This window comes from Dipodomys spectabilis, unplaced genomic scaffold, assembly GCF_019054845.1.
Source record: "Dipodomys spectabilis isolate Male_0828 unplaced genomic scaffold, ASM1905484v1 ptg000087l, whole genome shotgun sequence".
Taxonomy (NCBI): Eukaryota; Metazoa; Chordata; class Mammalia; order Rodentia; family Heteromyidae; genus Dipodomys; species Dipodomys spectabilis.
The window spans coordinates 1,476,897-1,490,195 of NW_024870764.1; the positions used below are offsets into that span (position 1 = coordinate 1,476,897).

At 38.3% G+C, this 13,299-nt stretch overlaps 1 protein-coding gene across 2 annotated transcripts in view; it reads right to left on the bottom strand.

Annotated features, from left to right (window-relative positions):
- Window positions 1-8,286: 8,286 nt before the first annotated feature.
- Window positions 8,287-13,299, bottom strand: part of Rp2 (RP2 activator of ARL3 GTPase) — a 41,392-nt gene continuing 36,379 nt past the window's right edge. Inside the window, exons 5-6 of one of the 2 annotated variants that reach the window (XM_042684466.1) lie at window positions 12,599-12,703; window positions 8,287-8,371 (exon numbers count right to left, since the gene is read on the bottom strand). In XM_042684466.1, coding sequence (XP_042540400.1) covers window positions 12,620-12,703 — 84 coding nt within the window. In that variant the 3' untranslated portion in view covers window positions 8,287-8,371; window positions 12,599-12,619. Of the gene's footprint in view, window positions 8,372-11,105; window positions 12,704-13,299 lie in introns of those variants that run through there. The other variant, XM_042684465.1, reaches the window with a different exon arrangement.

Sequence of the window (13,299 nt, forward strand, 5' to 3'; positions counted from 1 at the left end):
GGGTTAGGAGAGAAAAGTCATAAGACTCCATCTCCAATTACCCAGCAAAAAGTAGGATTTGGATGTATGACTCCAGTGGTAAACCACCAGTCATGAGTGATCAAGCTAAACAAGTGTGAGGCCCTAAGTTCAAATCCAGCTGCCAGGTACCAGACATAAATCACAAAACCAAAAACACCTAAGGACCTTGACAAGATTAGAAGCCCCTTCTGAAGTACAGGTGGCATGGTCACAGATAGCATTCTTCTGAGAGGAAAAGGAAGAGGAATGCACATGAGCAGCCATGAAAGTTGTGCCAGCTGACTTGCTGTGTGTTACTGCTTCCTGACCCTTTATCATGGTGGACTTCACCCTCACCTCCTTTGGTCAACAAGGAAACTTCTTCCTCCTTGGGTCCCAGGGCCAGTCTATGGTGTCAGGTGAAAGGTCATCTGATGTCAGCTGTCTCTGATGAGAGGAAACTGATCCTCTTCCTGAATTCAGTTCCAATTAGTATTTAGAAAACTTTCCTGTCATTCTTTTTCCTAGACACTGAGACTCCTTTGTCTTTTGCTTGTCTACTACTTCTGTTTTTGTTAACATTAATTTTAAAAAGGAAATCTACTTACCCAGTTGAAAAACCAAGAGTCTATACAAGGTAGAAAGTTCCATTCCCATTTCTTTTTTTCGTATTTGTCATTGTCATTTCTGACCCCAGCTTGCTTCATACAAGTGCATGTGTTGGTTTCTGATTCATCCTCTCAGGGGTCTTTGTGCAAAATTAATCACACATACAATTGTTCTCTGTCCTTTTTTGCAGCTGGCACAGTGTTCCACTCTCTTTCTTTGTGTGTGCTGATACTGGGGCTCGATATCAGGGCCTTGAGCTCACACTTGCTGTTTTCACTCAAGCTTGCCTCTCTATCCCTTGAGCCACAAGCCACTTCCAACTTCTTTCTAGTTAATTGCATATAATGGCATACCCTAGTTAAATATATCCTAAGTCAAGTTGATTCCATCCTTAATAGACTCCCCAGTGCCTCACCTCAAAAATGTGTCCCTGTAATGTGATGTTAGGAAAACGAACCCTTAAATATGTATTTTAATGTTTTTTTTCTTTCATGCATGTGTTTCTAATGCATTTATAAGATTATTTCTTTGTTGCTTTGTATATCCCTCCCCCACAGTGTAACCCCCGCTTTCACTATATTTGATGTCAGTATAACTTGTGGAGGAGATGGGGACAAACAAGTCGTTTAAGGATTCAGGTGGACCTGTTGCAACAATGAGAAGTACAAAATGTCATGTCAAAAATGAGCTTTACAATGTCGGTGTGGGGGGGGGGAAGGATTGGGGGGGAGGGGGGAGGCTGGGAAGGGAGGTTAAGGGTAAACAAAGGAGGAGGCTGCAATGCTTGGTAAGAAATGTATGCATTATCCTGCCCATGTAATTGTAACCTCTCTGTACAGTATGTTCTCAAATAAAATAAAATAAAATAAAATTTAAAAAAAAATGTGTCCCTGAACAAAGGTCTTTCAGACTTTGCTGCCTAGGCTGCCTTTCATTTCCATCCTCATATCTCAGCATCCTTATTAAATAGGATTGAAACCCACACACTCTAAGCCCATGCTTGAAGATGGAACTTAACAGCCACATTTCTCTTCAATATGAAGAGATTGATCTGTAGCTTTGTTTTGAACTTGATGCTTATTTAATGATATTGTTCCCATCTTTAATCTGTTCTTTCACCTTCAATGCTTTGTATATACCACATCTGTAGGCTTTGTGACTTCCTGATTTAGATATATACATCCAAGAGTATTTGATACCTTGCTTCCTTTGTAGTGGTGGTGAAGAGGACAGACATTGGGGTACCCCATATCTCACAGAGTTACAGGCTCTGGTAATGCTGGTCTTTGGGGGGAAATGTAGTGGAGGAGTTCTCATCTCCTCTCCCCAGCTCCTTGCCCAAAGGGAACATTCAACTGGATTGGGAAGATGCCATTACTATAGAGTGAACCACAGTCATGGAGGGCTCAACTTTCAGAGGAATAAAGAGTGAATGCTGTCTCCATCTTCTGTATGGAAATGTCCTCTTGCTTAGCCTTTCCTTTGTATTCATTATGCTTAGAAGCAGAAGCACCTAGGCTTCAGGATAAATTTACTTTTCATTCTTTTTCTCCTTCTGTAGCACTCAATGTTATTGTCACCTTTATAGAGGAGGATTCACACTTAGAATGTGGGCTTTGCTGGCCTCAGGCTTCTCCAGCATAGGAGATAGCTATCACCAGTCTCACTCCCCATGGGTGTCTACTGGAATTTGAGACCATAGCTCTAGATAATGATCAAGGGTCTCTCCCTGAGGCCTCATGGAAATGGATGGAGTCAGGATTCACACTGGCTCTACAATACCTTAGTCAAATTTATCCTAAATCACTATGATTTCATCCTTTAATAGACTCCACAGTACCCCACCTCAAACATGTGGCCCTGAACAAATGAGGTTCTTGACCTAAGTTTCTGCCTCTTCAATTGGTAGAGTAGAACAGATACTATGGTCTTCACACTTTTGATAGGAAAGTTGAATGACTTACAATATAGTGTTTGACAACACCAAACGAATGCCTGGCTATTCTAGCAAGTGTTCAGTAAAAATCTGGAATTTGACTATTGTTACTCTAGAGAAGTCCAACAGAGTAGTTTCATGTAGGAGTTTTGGAGTAAAACTGCCCTTTCTGACTATAGGTCCAGTCTCTCTACTTAATATCTGTTTGGGCATAGACATCTTAGGTAACCTGTCAGAGTTTTAATTTCTTCAATTATAACAACATGAAGAGTAGTCATGCCTATTTGCTGAGAGATTGCAGAACTACAACACTTAACAAAATGCTGACATATAAGTAGCTACTGTGTATTAACAGCATTTTAAAACCTAAACCCAATTATCCTTAGATGCTTGCTACTCTTGCATCTAACGTGAAAGGTACCTCTTCACACTTGGAGGTGCACACTCACTTAGAGAAGTGAATTCATAGCATTATACACCAGCACATGTGCTGAGATCCTCTTTGTTTTTCCCAGAGGCAAGCACACTGGAAAGTATATGATCAGCAGCCTTAGCTGAACCCTGCCCTCAAGTACTTCTGCATTTCTGCACGTGGAACTTGGCCTGAAAAGACCACTGAAACAAACAGTATCCATGCCCTAGTTGTCCTAGCTGCTGTGTGAGTGTACTTACATTCTGACTGGGAAAATGGCAGACACCCCTCAACCCACTGTATTCTCTCTGTATGCTGATCTCCCTGTTAATATACAACAGGCAAGGGGCACAGAGACAGAAACCACACACTTTTGCTCATACAACTCAGTATGTTTTGAGGATGTGTCCCTAGATTTTACCAAAGAGGAGTGTGTTTTATTGAGTTTAGAATAGAAAAAGATATATGGGGATGTGATGTTCAAAAACTATGAGAACTTATGTCACATGGTATTTTACTTCAGCAAACCTGTCATGCTTAGTGAGAGTGAAGAACAGGACAGAATGGAAAGAGAAATTCTTTCAGGTTTCTATTCAGGAAGGATGAATCTCCTTACATCCCAACAAGCACAACTTACTCAAAATAGTTTGCAACCTGAAACACTGAACAGCAATCAAGAGTCAACACATGGACTCAATCCTCCCAAATGTAACTCCATTAGTGAAGCCCTGGGCACAGATTATACCATAGCTCAGAGTAGGAAAATGGGTAGTGGAGGGCAAAGCCATTCATGGGATGACTCTGAGACTGATTCTGGAGAGTCCTCCCATGGTTCACCATATAATAGCATTCATGATGAGGAAGAATCCAAAGAGAACAATGGAGATACAAATCCCTCTGGCGTAAGCCCTTTGGTAGATGAGCAGGAATAGGAACCAGATAGGAGAACAATGTTATGAATGCAGGGACTGTGGGAAACTCCTTCATAGAAACAACTTACAGAACATAAGAAATCACATACTAGCAAGGAATTGCTTAAATGTAGTCAATTTGAGAGAACATTTCAGTGTCTCAGAGCTTTGCAGTTGCATCTCAGAGTCCACACTGTTAACAAACAACATAGATATAATAGTTGTGAAAAATGTTTCAGCTCAAGCTCTAACCTTAAAAGACATGTAATGATTCATACCGGGAGAAACCTTATGAATGCCCAGAATGTAAGAAAACCTTTAGAGATATCTATCTTCTGAGACAAAACAAAGTAATTCTTTCAGAACACACACACACACAAAAATGAATGTAATGAATGTGGCAAAGCTTTTCATAGGCGTGCTCATCTTACCAGCCTAAGGTGATACATACTAGAGGAAAATAGACTGCCCTGCAATGTGTGTCCTAAAACATTCAAAACTGTTGCGTTCCTTAACAAACATAAGATATTCCACATCATACTGAAAAAAACTTTATTTAGCCACTGGTGAAACATTGTTAGCATTCCATCAAATCTTAAGAAACACCTGAAAATACACAAGGAGGGGAACACCTTTGATGTGTGTCCATTGTGGCAAAGCTTATTGAGCAAATTGTGATCTTTTTGTACACACAAAACATCATGCTGCATAGAGACCCCCATAAGAGATCCCATAAGTGCCCTTGCTGTTAGAAATACTTCAGGGAACACTGCCATGTTAGAAGACTCCTAAAATTCATCCTGGAAAAAAATCCCTTTATATGGAGCAGTGTGGGGAAGGCATCCAGTATAAGTCTTCCCTGACTTGTCAGGGAAAAAAAATCCATCAGACTGAAAAAGTGTCAAAGTATGTGTAAGTGTTCAGGGATCTTGTACCTCTCTGGGAAACAGAGCCTTTAGCAATAATGCACACTTTCTTTGAAAAATCACCCTGTCGAAGGTGGCTCAGTGGTAGAGCGCTTGCCTTGCATGCCTGAGGCCCTGGGTTCGATTCCTCAGCACCACATAAGCAAAAATCTGGAAGTGGCGCTGTGGCTCAAGTGGTAGAGCGCTAGCCTTGAGCTGAAGAGCTGAGGGACAGCACCCAGGCCCAGAGTTCAGGCCCCACGACCGAACCCCCCCCCCCAAAAAAAATTACCCTGTCATCTGTTGGTGAAAGTGGTACTGCTTACCAGAGAACATATCTTGAGGAAAATTCTCTAAGTGCAATATCTGCAGGAAGTTTCAGTAAGCCCTTTTATTTTGTTAGGAATCCCATGCTGGGAATAAAAACCCTTTGTGATGACAAAATGTGAGTGGTTAATTTTAATGATATGTATGAATGCTGATGGAAAACATGATTTATAGGTGAATGTGAGTTCATTGTTCTGAGAAGAGAAATTTCTGGGAAACTCCTTTCAAAACATACCTAGAAGAGTCCTTAACTCTAATTTTCTCCATGGGAAGCAAGACATGTTTTTATCTTTTTCTATTTCTTCTCCATTACTTTATCCTTACATTGAAAATCCTTAATTTTAAGGAAACAATACATGACGGTTCAATGAAAAATCCAATTCTTTATCACTAAAACTTTCTACCAGAGAAATTTAAGCCCTCAAATTTTTCAGTGGTTTTGAACGTGTGTGCTGTAGTCTGTGTGTGGGGGTGCATTTTTATTTCTTTTTTAAATTTTATTGTGAAACTGATGCACAGAGAGGCTAGTTGACAAGTGAGTACATTTTTTTTGAATAGTGTCACCCCTCACTCATTTTCTCAGTTTTTCCCTCCATACCCCCTACCCCCAAATTGTATAGTTAATTGCAACATAGTGTCTATTGTTCTTATGTTATTGTAGTCAAAAGCTAGTATACATGAGTTCAGGTTTTAAAATTTGTTATGTAGTAGATGTATGCTCTTGGCTCTCACTTGTAACTCTAGCTACTGAATAGTCTGAGATCTGGAGGATTGTGGTTTGAGGCAAGCCTGGAAAGGAAAATTCACTAGACTTCATCTTTAAAATAAATATCAAAAAGCCAAGCTGGATGCATGGCTCAAATGGTGGTGTTCCATGCATGAGCAAGGGTGAGATTCTATGTTCAAACTGCCACAAATAATACATACTGTTGATAAATTGGGTGAATTTGGATTTTATGTCTAGATTAAAACTTTTAAAATAAAGCATAACATGTTCCAGTCATCCCACTCCTGAGTGTATATTTGAAGAGAGATTTGAAGAGGGAATATGTAGGTTGTCTGGAAACGGGTAGAAAGGACAGTGAAGGGAAGCCTAAAAACCATTGTGCTTCAGGGACCTGATCTGAAAGAAAACTAGGACATGAGAGGGCTGGAGGAATAGTTCAGCAGTAGAAGCATAAGGTAAGGAACTCAAAACCACATTACTGCCAACCAAAGGAGATAGCAATATATTTATACTGAGGAAACAGAAAGGAAATCTAAATTAAAAGGGTAAATATAAGATTTTACTTTTAAATTTTGTGTATCTTTCACAGAAAGAAAAAAGTCATTTTTAATCATCATATGCAAGACTCCAAAGAAAAGCACCCTTCCCTAAAAGTTCATTGAAGCCACAGTGAACACTTTTGAGGCTAATTCTTTACAATTTATTGGTAGTACCTAAGCTTGAATTGGGCAGATGTAAATAAAGGATAATAATATCTGAGGTGATTGAGTGGCCCAAATGGCTCACATTCCTCCCCACAAGCCCACAACAATCAGCTGACTGCTTTTTATTTTACTTCTGTCCTAGCATTAACACATTTTGGCTTAGTGCAGTGTTTTCCAAGTGAATGAAAACAAGCTTATATATGAAAACACATTAGATGAGAATTTAAGCCAGAAAAAAAAATCTATTTTGAGTGACCACTACCAGATGTTCCTCAGTTTCCCCAGAATCTTAGGGGGAAATTTGCTACTTCAATAGAAAATAAGGAAACAGAAGCTTCATATTTAGGATTTTTTTTCATTCCAAAACCAATCAAGAAAAATATATGAATAGAGGAATTACACAAGTTTAAAGTCTGGTTTAGTATAATGAAGTACTGGGTTGTGAATAATTTCATTAACAAATTATTAAATATAGATATTACTGGATCCAAATCTCAGGAATATAGATTTCTGAATCCTGATTCTAGAGCTTCGAGACTAACAATAGAGGATGGATTTCTCAACCTTTAATGTGCACATGAGTTATATGAATATGTTTTAGTGAATGTGTAGTGAACAGATCTGGAGTAGATCCAACCAGTTTCTAGATGATGCTGATGGTGCTGGTCCCACTGTGCAGGGAATGGGCTTTTCATCCTCTGTTCAAAAAAAAAACAATGCACAGAAATGGGAGCCAGTGGTTCATACCTGAAATCCTAGCTACTCAGGAGGCCGAGATCGGAGGATGGTGGTTTCAAGCCAGCCTGGGCAGGAACGTCTATGACAATCTTATCACTGATTAACCAACCACAGAATAGAATTGGAGTTAAGGATCAAATAGTAGAGTGTTAGCTTTGAGTGAACCAGCTAAGGGACAGCAATCAGGCTCTGGGTTTATCTGCCTAGCTCAACTTTTGGAGAAAAGGTTTCTTTTGATCCACTGTTTCTGAGGTCTCGGTCCACTCTTGATCAGCTAACTACTTTGCCACTTGTGACATGAAATTTTTACTGGTTAGTTGGGAGATTTGTATTGCATGGACTTTTCTACACAGACTGAGGCAGTGTAAAGTGAAGCCAAATATCTCACCTCATGGTGGCTCAGAAGTGGAGTAAGACAGGATGAGCACACTCCCAATGAGCTAATCGCCTCCACACTTCCCAACAGTTCACAGACTGGTGACAATACTTTTAACACATGGAACTTTGCAGACCATCCCAGATCCAAACTATAGCACAGTGCTCTACTTCACATGAGCTTTAGCTTTTTTTATTGTTATATTTTGAATGAAAAACTGTTTCTAGAAAGGGTTTGTAATAAAGCTTGCTTCTGGATCTTGAAGACTTAACAGAATAGGATGAGCCTCTCAAACTTTAATGTATGAGCCAGGCACAGGTGATTTCTGCCTCTGAATCCTAGCTACTCAGGAGCTGAGATCTGAGTACCCTGATTCTAAACCATTCCAAGCAGGAAAGTACATGAGACTCTTATGTCCAATAGACCAGCACGAGGCCAGAAGTGGAGTTGTGGTTTAAGTGGTAGCCTTGAGCAAAAAAGCTCAAAGACAGTGCCCAGGCCCTGAGTTCAAGGCCAAGAATAGCAAAAAACAAACATCTGACAATTCCCTTTAATGTGTTTATGTGTCCCATTTTCTTTCTGTAAGAGAACTGTTAAAATATCTCATCTAAGAAAAACAAATTGTAGACACCAAGAATTAGCCAATAAGAAGTCATTTTATTGGAGTGCTGTGAGTTCTGTTTTTCCCAGTGCGCGCGCCAAATGTTCTCAATGTACATGTAGAACCTTTATAAGCGGAAATAAAAAACAATCCATGTTATTTACAAAACAAAACCTTCTGTACTTACAATATTTTTGCTTTATGGGCTAGGAGAGGGAGAAGGGGGACACAAATTTTCTCAGCATAATTCTTGTTTTAAATATAGATGAGAAAGATGCCTTATCTTAGCAAGTATTCCCTCAAAGAGAAATGTGACTTTTGTTTTTTTGCAAAGGAAACCTCATATTGGAAGTCTCTTAGATCTAAATCTTTTTGTCTGGCATTACTAGGAAGCATGTGGAGTCTTAGGCAAATTCTTTTCTCTCACACAGTCATTAGCACATGTTAATTGAACTATGTATGGGGTTTCTTCAGAGATGTATTGTATGTGTGTGTGTGTGTGTGTGTGTGTGTGTGTTGTGTGTGTGTGTGTGTGTGTGTGTGTGTGTGTGTGTGTGTGTGTGTGTGTGCTGTTTGAACTAAGGATCTGGGTGCTGGCCTTTAGCATCTTTGCTACCACTTGAGCTCTGAGTTCACTTATGGCTTTGTTCTGGTTAACAAAAGATAAGAATCTCACAGACTTTTCTGCGCAGGCTGGCTTCAAACCTCAGTCCTCAACCTCAGCCTCCTGAGCAGCTTGGATTACAGGTGTGAGCCATCAGTGCTTGGAAATAGGTGTTTTGTTTACTTAATTTGTACCTCTTCGATATCTTTCTCTCCTTCCTTCTCTCTCCCCCTCTATCTCTGTGTGTGATTCTATCTCAGTCACTCTCTGTCTCTCTGTCTCTCTATCTCCTCTTTCTCTGTCTCTGTCTCTCTCTCATACACACACCCATTTAGCTCATTTCTCATTAGTAGAAGACATAGACTAGAGCATTTATTCTGCTTTTAACATTAAAAAACATTCAATAATCAAGCCTTGGAATATTTGCCAACCTGGTGGCTCATGCCTGTAATCATAGCTACTGAGGAGATTGAGATCTGAGGATGGTGATTCAAAGCCAGCATGAGCAGGAAAGTCTATGTGATTTCTATATCCAATAAACTACCCCTGGGGGAACAATCCTGGAAATGGTTCTGTGCATTACGCAGTAGAGCTCTAGCCTTGAGAAAAAGAAGCTCAGGGATAGTACTTAGGCCCTTAGTTCAAGCCCCAGGGCTAGCACAAAAAAAATTGTCAAATTTTGGCACATGTTAGAGTCAATGTATGTCATAGAAGTGCTGTTCAAAAATTAGAATTAAGTGCTGTTCAAAAATTAGAATTAAGCCATTTTCATTTTTATATTTATTACAAATTACATTTTATAAACACTATATAATTTACATATGAAAGCTACATACATACATGGACTTATAATAAAAAAACAGTACCACTATTATAAAAGAACAAAATAGGATTTTAAACATCTATATCATCATAAAATCATTAAGTATTCATTGCTAATCATTTTTTATAATTCAAAAGCTATTCAGAAATGTCATACATTCTGATTTTTGCTACTGACATATAGAATTACAGAAAATCATCATAGCATGACTTAATTATAAAAATCTATCAAACATTTAGAAGCCAAATGACTAACTTTAAAGACAACTCACACTCGGGTTTAACTCATTCTAACTAAAGTATACAACATTTTATGTTTTTCTTAACAGATACTAAATTTAGTAAATAAATTGGAACTCAATGTTTCTGTTATGTGTTCTATTCCTGAGGTTTTTTGCTAAAATACCATAGAAAAAATTAATAACTCAATTTATAGCTTTGTATAACATTGTATTTTAGTTTGCAAAACAATTACTCTGATTATTTTAGCTGGGATCAGTGGTGTTCGATGATATAATTAACTAAGGGAAATGTTACCTCTGGCCACTATTTGCAAAGATTGTGTGTACAATATAATTAAAATTACACAAAATCTGTCAGCAATGTTTATTTGCACCTTATGAAATCATATTAACTTTATAGAACAGAATGCTTTTTCTAACAGTAATGGTGCAATGCTAACAGTGAGCCCAAAGCCAGGCTCAGAGAAGCTGCCAAAAGTCAAAAGTCTTACCAAGGATGATTTCTGTCCATGAATCAACAATTCAATGCAACAGTTACAGGTTCAATTTTAAATAACCTCAGAATAATTTCAGTATGAAAATACATTTTAACTAGCCATCATAAAAAGAAGTTTTACAAGTGTCCACTTTCAGAATAATTTTATCAAAATAGAATTGTGGACTCCTTTAAAATATCAGTCTCTAAAAGCTGTTTTCCCCATTAGCTGTCAGAATGCCATGCACAGTACCTGTTCATATGATCAACCTAGTGACACTTTCCAAATAGTTTACTTGGGATCAGACCACCCCCCTGTTAGTTTCCCCGGCAGACTGAGTATGAGCATGCCAGGGAGAAGCTCCAAGAACAGGCAGTTTTAAACAAGTAGTACTCTCTCCCCTGATTGGCAAAATGTTGTCATTATACAGAATTGAGGAAAAAATCCTTGAAGAAATCAAAATATTATACTTGAACTGTATTTGATATGAATGACAAGTCTAATCAGGTCTATCAAGATTTTTTAATAACCTGCATAGCTCATCATCATGATTAAATAACTTTGATATTTTTTATCTAAAAGTCACAACGTTTTTTCTAACTCTGTTTTGTGTGTGTGTATTTGTGTGTGTGTGAGAGAGAGAGAGTGGGGGGTTCTGGAGCTTGAACTCAGGACCAGGGTGCTGTCCCTTAGCTATTTTGCTCAAGTCTGGCACTCTACCACTGGAGCCACAGCTCTACTTGTGGACTTTTCCTGGTTAATTAGAGGTGAGAGTCTCAGGGACTTTTCCACCTGAGCTGTCTTGGATCTGATCCCACAATCACAGCCTTCTCAGTACTTAGGATTATAGGTTTTAGCCCTGTGTCTGGCTCTAATTTTCTTGATAGCCACAAAAGCTGATCAAACAATAATCACCTATGGAAAAACTGTTGGTGACTGGGCTTCTGATGTTTTCATATTGCATGCACCTTTCCTTTTCAGGAAGCAGAAGAGCCATTTGGTTGTATTTAAAAAAAAAAAAAAACTAAATAGTGTCAGGCACTGGTTGCTCACCTCTATAATCCTAGCTAATTTAGAAACTAAAATTGGGAGGATCATAGGCAAGCTGAGGCAGAAAAATATACAAGATCCCTTCTCAAGGAAGTGCTACACCTGGTGGTGTACACCTGTTATCCTAGCTACATTGGGAAGACTAGCACGGGTACATCATACCCAAGTGCACATCCAGGCAGGACATGACACCTATCCCAAATAGGGAGTCTCATATCTCAAAAATAGCCAGCAGAACATTGAGCTGGAGCCTAGCTCAACAGCAAGAGCATCAACCTGGCAAGTATGAGTCCCAGTGTTCAAACTCCAGTACCAACCAAAAGAAACCTAAATAGTGTGGAATTTATTCAAATAGCAATAAGCCTTCTGAAGTAGTTTTTACATAGCTACATTGACAGAGGTATTTGCAAAACTCCTTGTGAAATCCTTATTTCTTTTGAGATGTGGTCTCACTATGCTGCCCAGGCTGGCCTTGGACTTCTGGGTTCAAGTTCACACTTGCCTGTGTCTCAAAAGTAGCTAGCATGACAGGTGGATACCATCATACCCTGATTTCAAATGCCAAAAATTTCAAATAATGAAGTGAGTTGTGGCTCAAGTTGTAGAATGTCTGCCTGGCAAGCATGAGGTCCTGAGTTGAATCCCCGGTATGGCTCCTCAAAATTAGATGTGCAAAGTATTATGTCAACTCCATGTCTAAAATCTCATTAGGCATATAATAATGCAAGCAGGAAGCAATGATTATGTATTCCCAAAAATGTGCATAGATTTTCATTCTAATTCATTAACTAGTAATAAATCCAAGTGAAAAAATAATCAGTGAGATGGATTCTCAAACAAATATGGAGCACTGAGGAAAACTGGAGATTAAATTGTTAGATTTCAAAGAACATTTAATTGGGTTTAAAATCTTGAAGTGGCAGTCACTTCTATTTTCTAAGAAGAGTGTCCAATGAAGAGAAAAAAAAAAAACCTGTAAGCTAATTGGAAGTGGATTCAGTAGTTTGTAAGCTGATTAAAACTACTGAATTTAAATGAATTATTTTTCAATCAAGTTATTAAAATACCCTTTAATGACTTTAGCATTAGTAAAAAATCAATGATGCACAAAACCATATTATTAAACTCTGCATACAAAAGCTGAAAATTGCTGAATACCAAGTTCTTGGTCCCACTGCTTCACACTCCCATCTGAATGTCTGCAAAGTTGTAGAAGTTGTCTACATCTCCACATGCTGTGTCCTTCTTTTCTGACACAAACATCTATTTTAAATAGAAAACAAACAAATATTAAATATTGTGGCTTCATAATTTCAAAGCCCATGTGTCTAGGCCAGAACAAAGTCACAAGCTTATTTCTAAAAGAAATTCAAGTATATCATTTACACTATTTAAACTGTAGTATGTATTATTTGTTTGTTTGTTTGTTTTCCATACTCCCCCTGACCCCTTCAACTTTCAGGCCTTATCTTGTTTCATATGTACTTGCAATGTTCTCCAAAAATTTTCACCCTCTATCACTATTTCCTTTCCCCTTTTCCCTTCTCCTAAGTTGTCCCTTAGATTCTGGCTGTGCTTATCCACACATAGCATTATATATATGGATGTATGTATCATGTGTACATGTCCTTGAATATGAATTTGTAGGTTTTCTATACAATCAACATTTATAATGCAAATCAAGCTCTTTTTATTAGGGTTTTATTTATGTTGTGATAGAATAGGTGCCTGGAAAAAACACCAACACTGCTAAAAACAAAAAATAACTTTTACAAATGTGAGCCAAGAATTAGGGGAGCCCTGAGTGTTAGTCCAACTTTACCATATACTAATTTCATGATGTTGACAATTTTTTTTAT